General features: G+C 37.9%; 2 protein-coding genes across 3 annotated transcripts; one reads left to right on the top strand and one right to left on the bottom strand.

The window, feature by feature from the left end:
• Positions 1–4,805: 4,805 nt before the first annotated feature.
• mrpl46 (mitochondrial ribosomal protein L46) lies at positions 4,806–11,036 on the bottom strand. The gene is made up of 4 exons (XM_033990246.2): positions 10,766–11,036; positions 10,214–10,415; positions 7,423–7,593; positions 4,806–5,923 (listed from the first exon to the last, which is right to left on the bottom strand). Exons 1-4 carry the CDS (start codon positions 11,027–11,029, stop codon positions 5,679–5,681), a joined length of 882 nt encoding a protein of 293 aa, XP_033846137.2. The 5' UTR covers positions 11,030–11,036; the 3' UTR covers positions 4,806–5,678.
• Positions 11,037–11,518: 482 nt separating this feature from the next.
• On the top strand, positions 11,519–13,475 carry mrps11 (mitochondrial ribosomal protein S11). 2 transcript variants are annotated; one of them, XM_055231376.1, is made up of 6 exons: positions 11,519–11,674; positions 11,816–11,908; positions 11,992–12,090; positions 12,569–12,698; positions 12,807–12,872; positions 13,319–13,475. In XM_055231376.1, the coding sequence occupies exons 1-6, from the start codon at positions 11,589–11,591 to the stop codon at positions 13,424–13,426; spliced, it is 582 nt and encodes a 193-aa protein (XP_055087351.1). In that variant the 5' UTR covers positions 11,519–11,588; the 3' UTR covers positions 13,427–13,475. The 2 variants fall into 2 exon arrangements, with proteins under 2 accessions (XP_055087351.1, XP_033846149.1); XM_033990258.2 differs by having other exon boundaries at positions 11,521–11,674; positions 11,804–11,908.
• Positions 13,476–13,968: the final 493 nt, after the last annotated feature.

Genomic DNA, 13,968 nt, shown 5'->3' with positions numbered 1-13,968 from the left:
GACTTTGAAGAAAGTAATGAAAAAATGTCTAAAAAATCCACCTCTCATTATTCTGGCATTTAGCAAATAAAATAATTTTGGTAATCCTAATTAAAACAAGAAAAGTTTAGTCTGATTTCATGTCAGACAGTGAGGGGAAAAAAAAGTATGCTTCTTTTTATATAGTGTATGTAAATTTCTGGTTTAAACTGTATATAGGAGGGTCATTCTTTCTGTCATACTCAATACAACTCCATAATAATATTTTTGTAATAGACCCTATTCTCATAATTTTCTTTTTATTCTGAACGTGATCCATGAAAAGATAAAGTGGTGTCTTTAGGGAGCACAAGCTAGACCACTCTGAGGAGAAAGTTTGAAGCTACATAATGTTGGCTCTGATAAAAAGATTAGTGTTCATATTAGACAAGCGCTCGTGTTATGCTTGATCTAGTGCAATGCATTTGTACCTTGCATATATTTCTATTGAAGTTCAGCCTTATAATGCAGACACTTAACTAGCTCATATATATGTGATAGAGAACACCGGTGAAGAGGCAGAGTGGGATGGCAGAGTGCCCGCTGTAACTGACTGTCACTCTGTGATTAAGAGTAAGAGTAATAGTGCAGCGCTGGGAGCACAGCATGCTGGGATAGCTGAACGGCAGAGGGTGGCAGTTAAGACGCTTAAGGTGGTCCAGCTTTTTGGTTCCAATTCATGAGGTCCCTATCATTCTTTCTTATACCTGCTATTCCAAAACGCTACATAAAGACAGCTAATAAGCTCCTTCCTCGGTGTTTTGGTTAAGCTACTCTGAATGACTAGTGCCTGAGCGGGACATAAGCAGGAACAGATTTGCATAAAATAAAAAGTATGAGGAAAGTGTGTGTGTGTGTAAATACATTGGAGAGGTTTTTGGGGAGAGGAGATCTGGAGCAGTGCTTCTCTACAGATGGCTGCTGTCTCCCACAACCTGCCTTTGTTTTTAACTGCACATGACACTGACAGGTCATGGAGGAGCAGCGCTCTGAACCTGCTTTCACCAATGTGTCAAACTCCTGCCAAGGTACATGTTTGTAAGATGTGCTATAGTCAAATCCTACAGCCTTTTGTACTGCATACTTTAAAAAGGCCTATATGTTATTGTTCTTTTAACTCATATTTGTAACCTCCAAGAGAATGTCTAAGCTGATATATCCACACTATTATACAATAGTATTACAACAGAAGCTGAAAAAATAATTTCCCTTTCAAGGTCTTTGCAGGGAGCTGTCAAATAGGTTTAATTTTGACCTTATAATATTACAATTTTGAAATATTTATATGTAAAAGAAAAGCTTCATCACATTTCTCAGTATTTGTGGCCACAACCTTTTCATGTGTTGAAAGCCATTTCAACTAAATGATGGTGTGGTGTTACTGCAATTTGCACTTGAAAAGCTGCGACTTGTGGAAAAATGGAAAACATAAAAATGAGTTGAATTTGACTTTTACCAATAGTGTATGAAGTCAAAGATGTCAAAGCTACAAATTAGAATTCATTGCAGTTGTAACTGTGCCAAAATGAACTAGCTAACAAGAACATGTTTAACTGAGTGTTGCTGCTGGACGGATTAAAGCAAAGGACATAGTGTTGTTTTAAATGTCCTTTTTTAAATTTGGTTGTACAGTGTGAGGATGTTTATGACACATTGTGGATACCTGCTGTTTTACTAAGCACTTCATGTTTTCATAAGTGAACTATCCACTTGCTGCAGTCATATCAGTTTGTTCAAGTAAAAAGGGGGGTTTGTACAGCTCCCAAACACTGATCAAAAGAAAAGATAACTTTTGGGATTACAAATTTGGCTGTTAATCAAAAAGTAGGATAATCAAGACATGGCATTAACAGCATAAATTCCTCACCATACACACCTTCTCAAGCACTTTCTTTGATGAACTGCAAATTTTAGAATGGTACGTGGATATGTTCTTTCCAAATGCTTGAAGGACAGTTTCTAAAGTCATGATTACTGATTTGAGCAATCCTGTAAGTGCTTTTTGAATGTACTTTTTGTACATTTCTGGCAAACTGTGCAAATATAAGAAGAGTAAAGCCACTCTGATCAAAATTCATGTGGCATTTTATACCTGCTTGTCAATGCCCGATCTAGACAAAAACCATGCAGCGTTAGGACAAGACACTTCACTCACATACATTCTTGCAGACTGGCAGCCTTTCATCGCTCTACCCCAGGGCAGTTGTGGTTACAATAGTAACTAACCAGTCGAGTGAATGAATAATGCAGTGTGCCTTGAAAGGTGTTATATAAAAGCAATGTATTATTATTATTAATATTATTATTATTATTATTATCATCTTTTTTTTATTACTTAAGAGATTCAATCACGCACTACACAACTTTTTTCCAGGACTCAGAAGCACACAGAACAACTACAAAGACCATGCTCAATTTAAGTTAAGTCTATATGAAAAAATATTGTTATAACATTGATAAAAATCTTAACCACTTAACTTTAGACAATGGAATGCTATTTTCAGCATTAAATGTTAGCACTTTCTTTCATATTAGCATGTGGCCTTATATCTGTATAATCCCTCAGTCGTCCAGGTATGTTCCATAGTGCTCCGTGCTCCATGGACATGGACACGTCCACGTCCACGTCCAGTCTTATACTTGTTCTGATAAAGCTCTAGATTGTTCTAAAGCTATTCAGGAAAGGTTCATTTCAGTCCTGTGTATGTGACTTTTTTAGACTTTTTTAAATTAAATTGTATCTGATTTTCAGTAATTTTGATAATATCAATAGTTCCTGTAGGTGTAATAGAAGGTGGCATACAAAAATGGGACAGAAGGGGTGTGAAAAGCATATTTATGGAATTATTGCATTTAAATTTAGCTTCTCTTTCAAATTGATTTCAGTTCAATTTCATTTCAATTTTCTCCAAAAATCTGGGTTCAAAAGTGTTCGGCATCACCAAAGAGAAGGGGCAGATCTGGGTGCTGAGCTTTTATCTCCTGTTAGATCCCCTACAGTGTCCCAAGCAGCAGAGTGCACTATTCTTAGCACAGGTCACTCCCATGGAACCGAGCTCCAAAGCCTGGCAGCCTTCCGTTCAGAGCCCTCCACTTCAAAGAATCACAAGAATAAGGTTAAAAAATTCAGCTGCTGCTTTCAAAATCTGTTTGAAATTCCTAAGAGAGTGGGACAGTGTCGTGGCTGTCAATAGTAACATATCTATACCTGGACGTGCCGCCATGTTTGATGTTGTTGTGGGGCTACCTTCCAGTCACATGTCCATTTGGCGACATTTAGGGCTTTTTACTTACCCTTTGCTGTGGTGAAAAAGTGCAAGACCTTTCCCTTGACATTTGTTCCCCGCCACCATCATGTGCCGTCTAATTGGTTGACAGTCGGCCAGTTCCTTGGATGCAGCAAAGTCACCATTGTTGATGCTGCATGGAATGTTTTTTGTTTATCCTTAAGGTAAACACATGACAAAATACATACCCTGCTTTTTAATACTTTTAAATTGCACATTACAGTAGATAACCTAATAATTCAAATCTTATTTTAGTGCATGGAAAGTATCGGTCTCCTCTGCTACTGAAGGTGGGGAGTAAACAGTAGTTAAAGTAGAAGTCTGCGTGGATGGGTGTGAACAGAATGTTTTGCCCTCTGCATAAATAAAACTAAATTAAATTGGATTTATTTTTGGACAGCCCAATGGCAACACAGCCTCAGAGGTCTGGAGATATTGTTGGTTATATGTAAATTAAACAAAAAGAACATGAGGTGAAGGTGAACAATAAAACATGGTTAATACCTTATTATAATTTAATCCTTACATAGTGCTTGCTTGTTGTAGTTTTGTTGTACTGCTGGATTTCAGATTACGTCACAACAATTGAGAATGTAGAAATAAAACATGTTGAGGTATCTGTGTAATCCTTCGTCCAGGTCTGATCCATAGTAAAAGCCAGAGTTAAATCTATAAAATGGACAAAACGTTGTAGTTGTAGGAGCAGCAAAACATCACTCCTACAGCTTTTTGTCCAGTTGACAGATTTAACTTTGGCTTTTACATGTTGAGGTAATCCTTCCTGAAACATAATGTAATGTAACTTGAAATCCAGTCGATAACATTTAGTCAGACACTGGTCAGTATTTCCGATTAATGTGATGTTGTAATGGTTCCAAAAACGCACGTGATGGACAGTTTTCTATTGAAAGTAACCTGGGTTGACTTTGTTATGTCAAATTAAATATGTATTATATGTCTCGAATTCTAAACCTCGATGATATTCTTGCTGTTGCATAAACGTGTCTACTGTCAGTTCGTTCCAGAGCCTTTGCAAGCTTTAAAGGTCTTCTTCTCAGGCTACCTTCAGTCAGGATGAAAGCACAAGGGTGAATGGCGCCCTCTCTTCACCTGTGATTACCTTGATTTTACCAGAGGGCGTTGAACCTGGCCCCGGGGCGACAGCAGCCATCGCCAGGCGTGTGGGACGAGCGGAGGACGAGAGGGAGGAGGGGGCGGCGGCTCTTCTGTGTTATGTGTTCCCACCAAACACGCTCTAATGGGCTTCATCAGCTTCTCGACTTTCACATATCACACCTCAGCTCCTGCTTGCACCACTGCGCTCTCAACACTATCTCACATCTAACCAAGACCTCGGGCTTTCTGCACAACTGCTGGGAAAAGATTGTGTGTGTCTGTGTGTGGTGGTGGTAGAGGTGGTGGAGGAGGAGGAGGAAGGAGGGGGTCTACAAAATTAATAACTTTTTGTCTCTGTAGACGCAAATGGTAGAAAATAGGTCAGGAACATCACAATGCTCTTACCTACTAAAAAGAATCCGGAGAACGTTATCTCTGTCTGATGGATAATTTCTGTACGAATGAGAGGGATCTGTGCTGATCACAAAAGCTCTCTCTGCAGTGACCCATTGAGGCCACGGCACACCAATAATTACACAGCTTATCACCGTGTCCCTGTTCCCCGGCGTGTCAATACTGCCATCTAGTGTTCGCTGGTGAAACAGTGTAGTCAGGTAGGCTCAACAGATGACTCCTAACAGGTTTGCCAAGCCCCCTCAGTTCAGCATCAAGTGTGCACTCAGAGATCCGGTTCTCACTTGCTCTTGTTATGGCTGAGGTTACAACAAAACAAAACACTGGTACACATCTAAATTAATCATTTCACAATCTCTTCAAATCCACTAAATCATTCAGGTCAGGGCTAAGTATTCTTGTATTAATTTTTGACGATGCACACAGTGTAATTGGTAAACACTCTCATTTATTTGTACAGCGAGAATCCTTTTAAATATGAGGTTCTGCCATCTGCTTGTTTCCATGGAGATGTCTTTGCTTTGCTTAGAATGCCCCACATAATGGCATTAAATCACCCATCTTATATTTATTTAATTACATGTGATATTTTGATTTGACAAATACCTTGTTAAAAATGCATTGTAAATATAAACAGTGTAACCCTCCACACATCTGATCTGTAACTTAGTGGTGTTACCTGCTTATCCTCATGGAAATAGGTAAGTTTAATGCCATCACGTGGAATATTCCAGGCAAAGTAATAACTTCATAGAGACTGGCAGCTTTCGAGATGTTATCATTAATTTATATAAAACAGAAGCAGAAAAAGAAAATAACTTTGCAATATCAATGTCCAACTTTTCACAAGTCGAGAATGAATCGCTCGACCTTCATCAGATATGCTGGTTTGAGATAACCCTGCAGTTCACTTTTCTTCAGCCAGAGGAGAGCACTATTAGGAGGTGCAGAAGGACCACTGTCTGACAGAATGGCTTTGAAGAAAAATACCTTTGTCCCAAGTGAACTCTCAGTGCGCAGAGGCTTGGGCAGTTTGTACGTGTAAACTCCACATGGGGCGTTACCAAGGAAAGTCGCCTTGAGACCAACTGCAGAGACACAAGGACACGCAGTGAGAGAAAAGGTGAGGACAAATGCACCTTTAATTGTGCCATCATAAATAATCCACGTTTGATTTGTGCAAAGTTATGTTCTTAATTACACCAATAGCACGTATTCAAGGTTTTAATCTAACTTTGTGTTGTCTAAAATAAATCATGCCATCTCAGCTGACCTGCACTTTAAGGTGGGTATTACACTGAAAGAAAGATGCCCGACTGTGCTTAGAAATTCTTAAATAAATACAATGAACAGAACTGGTGACAAGATGAACTGGGAACAGGTCTGACTTATTGTCAGCAATGCAAACACAGCACCTGCTCTGGTCATACAGGGACCGAACAATTCTAGGAGCACCTCCCAAAGGACACAAAGAGGGACACTGTTCCTGACATCGCTCCTTTGGGCTGTGTCCAACTGGCGTTAAGGTGGCGGTTCAAAAATCGACTTTATGCATAATACCCCCCTTTAAAGACCTATATAGTGAGTGCTGCATCAATTGATCAACACTGCCACCTTACATCCCAACAAAATAGCCACATGTTTTAAAGTTTAAGGGTAAAATACGTCAATAAACCATCAGGACAGATTGCTCAATTTCCAAGATTACACAACAGTTTATTCAACTCTGAACTTCTACTCTCCCACCATTCCACAACAATTGTAATTTAACAACCAAACAAACAAATAAACTACTCAGTCCTCCTTTAGAAAGAAAATACAAGTCCAACATTAATTGATTGCTCAGTGCCTTTCGCTTTGAATAAGATACTTTTTTCAATCGTGAAGGGATTTGTCTCTAATGAGGTAAGTACTAAAGGTATGAGTTTTACCTTTAAATGTGTAATGGGGACGATATAAACACAGATCATGTTGCTGATGTTTGGCAAACTGACCTTTTAATTAAAAGGTGGTCTGACATTTAAAGATTGAAGTTATTACTTTTTTCTGACAGGTTTGATCAATTCCACCCAAATCTATGTCCAATAAAACAGAGCTATGGAGAACGATGTTTTCTGCTCATCAAATCAAAGTAGTCAAATGTTAAGCATAAAACCTTTACCATTTTATCCAGGCAGAACAAGGTATTATGTGAATGGATGTCGACTTATGTAAGCGTACAATTACAACCATGTAAAGTGAATCACTCTTTTTAATTAAATGTCATCTGTCATCACTGTTTTCACTTATCACCATACTCCATAACTGCTTTAACTATGTATGTAGTCTTCATCTAAAGTCTGTGTTTTGCACTTGTATGTATTTATGTCCTCGTGCATGGTTTCTGCTCAAATACTTTTCATAGTCAAGTGTAATGTATATATTCTATATATATAAAAATATAATTCACAGTAATATTATGTGTACAAAATGACATATTGTACCTCAACCATCATTATCATTTTTGAATATACCTCCCACACAAAAATATGGGATCTGCAGAACATCACACATCATGACTGGCATCTGAGAAATAGCAACTAGTCACCTGGGAGTGAAGCCAGAGCCCTCTCGGCGGTCTGCCTGAGCGTCTCGCCCTCCTGCCACTGCATTTGAGGTAGCAGCCACAACTTCTGATCCCCCACCGTCTGTTCAGATACCAGCACCAGAGAGTCGGCCAGGCAGCGCTGCACTGAACTCATGTCTTTATCCACATCATCTAGTCACAGAAAGAGAGTGGAATGAACTACCTTCTGCAGTGGCCACAAATTTACTTTCAAGCATGTGATGACATTAACCCTCTGGTCACCTTCAAAATTATGTCACGTTTGTCACCTAGAGACCCTCGAGGGTCTCCATAGATTAATATCTTTTATACTTTCAACTCAGATCTCTTCATCTATTTCTACTCTACTCATACATGCACGGACTTTATATATTTTATGCATATTTTTCCATTATAAGGCTATATTGCCTTAAAAGTACACCCTAGAGTGAAAAAGAGTGAAGTGGGAAATTTGAGCTAAATTTATTAGAGCTTAGTATATGTCACTAATTTATGGTGGAAAAAATTGGGTGCATTAAGGTGTTTTGGATTGGAGGGGGGGAAAAAACAACTCATGTTTGTCACCATAGATCTCATCCTCTTCCTCATCTTGGCTGCTGAGATCCTCTACTATCTGCTGCAGAACAGTCGAGGGCCTACCTCTTAAATTTAGCCTCTAATCATCATCTGACCCAAAATGACTGCTGTGAAAATAACCTGGGCAGTTCTCTGTCTGTCACTTTTACACATGAAAAAATATAGGTCAACTTTGTGCTGACCAGTTAGAGGGGAGATGCTGTTGTTTGAGGTGCTCTTGTTTTGACCACTAATAGTTATGTGTTCACACAGGTGCCACAGGGGGATGCAGTCACAGGGTCACAGTGTCTGTGCTGAACTCACAGCCAGTTTTTACCTTCAGACCAAAGCAACCAGACCATTTTTAGTCATTACAGGTGTATAATGGAAGTCAATGGGAACATGACATTTTTGTTCATGCATAATAATGCTGAACAAAAATGCAATAATGCACTTTTTTCCACCATGAATTATTGACATATATTAGGCTCTAATAAATTGAGCTCAAGTTTTCCTCTTGAAAACGTAATTTTTCTACTTTTTATAGTTTACTTGTGGTGTACTTTTAAGGTAAAATTTGCTTATAAATGAAGAAAATATACAAAGCATATAAAAAGTTTGAGTACTGTAGAAATAGATAAGAGATAAGAGTTTTAAAAGTAGAAAACAATATTAATCTACAGTTGAAATCGGAAGTTTACATATACATTACATTATACACTATAACCTATAAGACACATATGCTTCTTTCTGCCGTAAAACAAGAAAAGTTTAGTCTGATTTCATGTCAGTCAGGATTACCAAAATATCTTCTATTTGCTAAATACCAGAATATTTTTTCATTACTTTCTTTTAATTAATTTCATTACTTTCTTCAAAGCCAGATGTTCGCATACATTTCATTTGTATTTGGCACCATTGCCTTTAAACCGTATGACTTGAGTCAAATATTTTGGATATCCTTCCACATATCCTTCTCACAAAAGCTTGAAGGAATTTTGGCCCATTCCTTCTGGCAGAACTGGTGTAATGGAGCCAAGTTTGTAGGCTGCCTTGCTCACACATGCCTTTAAATTGCCTATACATTTTCAACAGGGTTGAGATCAGGGCTTTGTGATGGTCATTCCAAAACACTGACTTTGTTATCCTTAAGCCAATTTGTAATTAGTTTGGCAGTATCCTTCAGGCCATTGCTCATTTGGGAGACCAATTTGCCCCCAAGCTTTAATTTCCTGGCTGATGTCTTGAGATGTTGCTTCAGTATTTCTACATAATGTTCTTTCTTGATAAAGACATCTATTTTGTCAAGTGCACCAGTCCTTCCTGCAGCAAAGCCCACAACATGATGCTGCCACCTCCATATTTCGCAGTTGGGATTATTATTATTTTAGTTTTGTCAGACTTGTCTTCAAAAATGTCCCTATGTACATTTGCAAACTGTAATCTGGCTTTTTTATGTTTCCTTTGGCGTAATGGCTTCTTCCTGGCAGGGTGGCCTTTTAGCCCATGTCAGTACAGTACGCATTTCAGGATGGATAATGACACGCTCTTACCAGCTTCAGCCAGTATCTTCATAAGGTCTTTTGCTTTTCTTGGGTTGGTACATGTCTTTTTATATAGTGTATGTAAACTTCTGGTGTCAACTGTATGTGGATTTTATAAATGAACCCTCGAACCCTTGCCTATGGTGGCAACGTGAGTTTTTTTAAATAATCCTCTCCCATTCAAAACAGTGATGCAACAAATTTTCCACCATAAATTATTGATATATACAAAGCTCTGATAAATTAAGCTTAAGTTTTCCACTTTACTGTTTTAATTTTGAAAATATCACATTTGAATTTTTTTATAGTTTACTTTGGGTGTTCTTTTATGGCAAAATAGCTCCATTATGTAAAAAATGTGTATTTTATGGCCATTTAAAAATGTTTTGTTTGCTAGCCTTTGAAATGAACAAGTGAGATGAATAAAAAAATCATGGTGGCATTATAAAATTTGACGATCTATGGTACCTTTTTTATTCTTCATTTATTTATTCAACTGGAAATTGTAGAATTAACTCTCAATGTAGAATAAGGGTGGGGTGCAACATTGCACCATAACATGACATGCATTCAGTCATTCACTCACTTTATCTTCTCTATCACACATTTTATTACTAAAGTAGATAAGCAGCAATCACTTTCACTTCAATTGACTTCCGTGCATTTACACTGACCTCTAACCCTTGGGGCAGGCTGGAAGCTCCTGAATTTCTGTTCCCAGGAGTCCTCCAAGTCCTGGGTCAATACGATGTCCTGATCCATGTGGCTGTCCTCCTCATCCGAGTCATAATCGTCAGCCTGCTTCCTCTTCAGCCTCTCAGCATCTTCGATCAAACGCAGCTCATGGTCTGACAACAGGCTCTTCTCGAGTTCAATCTGGAAAAGACCAATGCAGTATCATGGAATTGTGACTCTTGTTGAAAGAAACACTATAACATACAAGTTGCATTATGTCAGTTTTTCAGCTTTGGAACTAAGAACAATTCTGAAAATCCTGATCCCCCATAAGATAGATATGTAACCCTTATATTAATTTCCCATGGCCAAATTAACTTTTCTATTTTTTTTTTATTTTTTTTTTGACCGGTGTAAAACTATTTACTGGAGGTATTATCCCACAAAAGGAAAACATATCTGTGAATCTGACAAATGCGCCCAGTGCTAGTGAATTTGTGTGTTAAAGAAAGTGAGTGTAGCCGTTCATCGTTTTGGTTGATTGGATTTACCTGATGCATCATGTCTTTGAAACTCTGCTCGATGGGAGAACAGTCCGCAGAGATCACGGGTAGTCGCTGGAGATACACCGCTGCCGCTAAACCATACGGAGATGGGCTGGCTGTTTCTGACACACTTTTGGTCTTTAGAGTCACCCGACACGCAGAACTGATACCGAACTGTCGAAATCCCACATTTCTGCTTTTAGGACGGGAAAATGTACAAAAAAACTGTATGACAGAACGACTCACCATCCTTCCACAGGGGGCAGCCATTTTTTTCGGGTACATTCACTGTTAGTTTGTAAAAGTGTAAATATAGTAAAACTTCAAAAGTTCTTATTTATTTAAAGATTTTAAGTCTGCTTAGAATACATAAAATAGTTGTATTAATTGTGTTTGTTTATAGCAAACATCTATATACATATTAAAAGCCATTTGCTGCATTTTTCACACAGCCTAGAAACGAACTTGGCAAATAACAGCAACTGTAAATCACGGATTGCCCTGAATGCAGCACAAACTACCCAGAATTCTTTTCATTTTCTTGGAACAGTCCATTTTGGTCTGAAGGGGTCTGAAACTTAGTTTTTCTAACACTTATAAGAAATTTCGTGTTGGATTTAAATTAATTCGACTAATATAAGATATGTTAAACTAAAATACATAGATCTAAAAATCCTTCCCCTATGTTTTTAAGCAAGTAAAACATGTTGAATCACCCTCCGCCAGTGTAACGAATAAAGTAGTCCAACTTGTCCAATGTCACGTTACGATTATCTACATCTTATAATGTCTAACAAATAAGTAATGATTAAGTTATTTTATCAACAAAATGTTTAATTTACACCGTGTTTTCAGCTCTACAAGTTCTTTGTGCCGCCAGCTGTCCGGTTCTCTGCTCGCAAACGGGAGCTCGCGGTAAATGTTTGGTAGCATCTTTGACCATCACCAATCTCCATAGTCCTTGCTGCTAAATCTTTTATTCCAACTGACTGTGGGTTGTTTTTATGTTTTGAATGAACCTCAATCTATTTACACTGTTTGCAGATGGCCACAAAGTGCATTACAGCGAACACTGTGCAGCGGTGTTGTCAGACTGCAGGAGGTCGCCACATCTACCACTGAATCGAAAACAATATCTAATAAATTCAGGTTAGTCTTTTTTATTCACGCCTAAACTTTGCCCTAAAATGAGATAAGATAGGAATGAAAATCAAATTGTGTTTACGTTACAGCCACACCCCTCCTCTGCCGGGTGAGGACAGTCCACTGAGATGGGGTGGGAAGAAGTTTGAAGAATTACCTATAGTTCATATCAAGGCCACATATAACAAGTGAGTTTTTATATTCTTAACAGATTGCGTTCACGCTCTAGATTTTGATTGTCTCAAGTCATGACTCATGATTGAGTGCAGGGGCTTACAACTCTACAGACGATTTTGTGTTTTTGATTTGGAATTGACTCCACAAACTTGCCATATTGCTCTTATGGTTTAAAGGCCTTTCAACTGAGAACAATCATATCTTTGGAATTGAATATTTTTTTGGTTTATTTGTACTGATAAAGATACACAAACGTGTTCCAGCTTTCACATGGAATTTCAGGGATATTAACCTTAAATCAATTCAGCAAATCTAAAATCTTCCAGTTAAACAGTGAATTCCACTGTAGAATTTGAACCTGTTTTCAAACTCAATTTTAAAGTAGGCATTCTACAATGTTGTGATGTGATGTGAACGCCACCCATTGTCTTTGGTTCATGTTGTGGATAAAACAAACATAAACCTGATTTACTTGAATGTGTTTACCAGCACACATATTCAGCTGACAGACAGTGCAGGAGCATCTCTTGTCAGGACATCCTGTGGGACAGAAGGATTCAAAAATATTAAGAAATCTACACCTGTTGCAGCTCAAACTGCAGCAATCTCTGCTGCAGCAGTAAGTCTCTTTCAAAGGCTGTGTAACATAAATCAGGACCAAGTACCCTGTCACTAACAATGTTTTTTTTTTGTGTGTTTTTTTTTGTGTTTTTTTAATTGTTAATAGAAAGCAACAGCAAAGGGAGTCGCACATGTTCGTGTTGTGGTGAAGGGAATTGGTCCGGGGCGTCAAGTAAGTATACATATAATAACATGATTTCAACACAATTCAATTAGAAACTTTATTTAGAAAAATACCAATAAGGTGATTTTATATTAAGGTTAGTGTCATATAGGGTTTATAGTAGTAGTAGTAGTAGTAGTAATAGTAATAGTAATAGTAGTAATAATAATAATAATAATAATATAGCCCATATTAAACTTCAGCAATGCACATAAAACATCCACACATTTCTGGTAAAACACTAGCATTACAAAAAGAGACCAATAGGCAACTTTTCCCCAAACTGGTATCCAAATAAAAAACAAAAAACTATTTATTCTCAGTTTGACACCTATTATTGACCCCACACCAAGTAAACTTTGAGCGTGTCAAGGCTGGTAGTTTATCTGCTTAGTATGTACTAGGGTGCACATTTGTATGTCCACTGAGTTAAACTGCATGTCTGTCCTTTGCAGTCTGCAATTAAAGGCTTAACCATGGGAGGTCTGGAGGTGGTGTCCATCACTGACAACACGCCTGTGCCACATAATGGATGCCGCCCACGCAAAGCTCGGAGAACTTGAGGTCTAGTGGACCAAATGTATGATGCTTGCTGTCCATGTTGTATAATAAAAATGTTTTATATATTGCCCTTTCTTTATCTATAAATCTGTGTTGACAGTTTACTTGGAAAATAAAGTACCATAGTCCAACTTTGGAATAAATTGAAAACTACACAGCAACAGGACTAAACGGTTAATGGTTGTGCAAACATTTATTTATCATATGTTTGGTTGAAGGAGAAATAAATGGGTAATTTCCTTAAACTATACATCCTTCAATAAAAAAGTGCTTTGAAAGTATTAGGACAGGGTAAAAACATTAGCCCTTATTTTACAGCTGCAACTGTATCAAAAGCAAGGATGAGTATGTCCAAGTGGTAAAGATTGTACTCGTAAACCTACAACTTTCGACAGTTATATGCAGATGGGTATTTTGTCCAAGATGTGAAGTTTGATAATTGTCTATATTTTCTATAATGACGCAAACATTTCAGTATGTAAGCACAGCATTTAAAGCATTTCTGATGTGCCATTTAAAACATAACTGCAACACATAACAGGAA

Source organism: Periophthalmus magnuspinnatus, chromosome 3 (genome assembly GCF_009829125.3).
Source record: "Periophthalmus magnuspinnatus isolate fPerMag1 chromosome 3, fPerMag1.2.pri, whole genome shotgun sequence".
In the NCBI taxonomy this organism is placed as follows: Eukaryota; Metazoa; Chordata; class Actinopteri; order Gobiiformes; family Gobiidae; genus Periophthalmus; species Periophthalmus magnuspinnatus.
The sequence above is the reverse complement of the archived record's forward strand: the minus strand, read 5'-3'. Positions and strand labels throughout refer to the sequence as shown.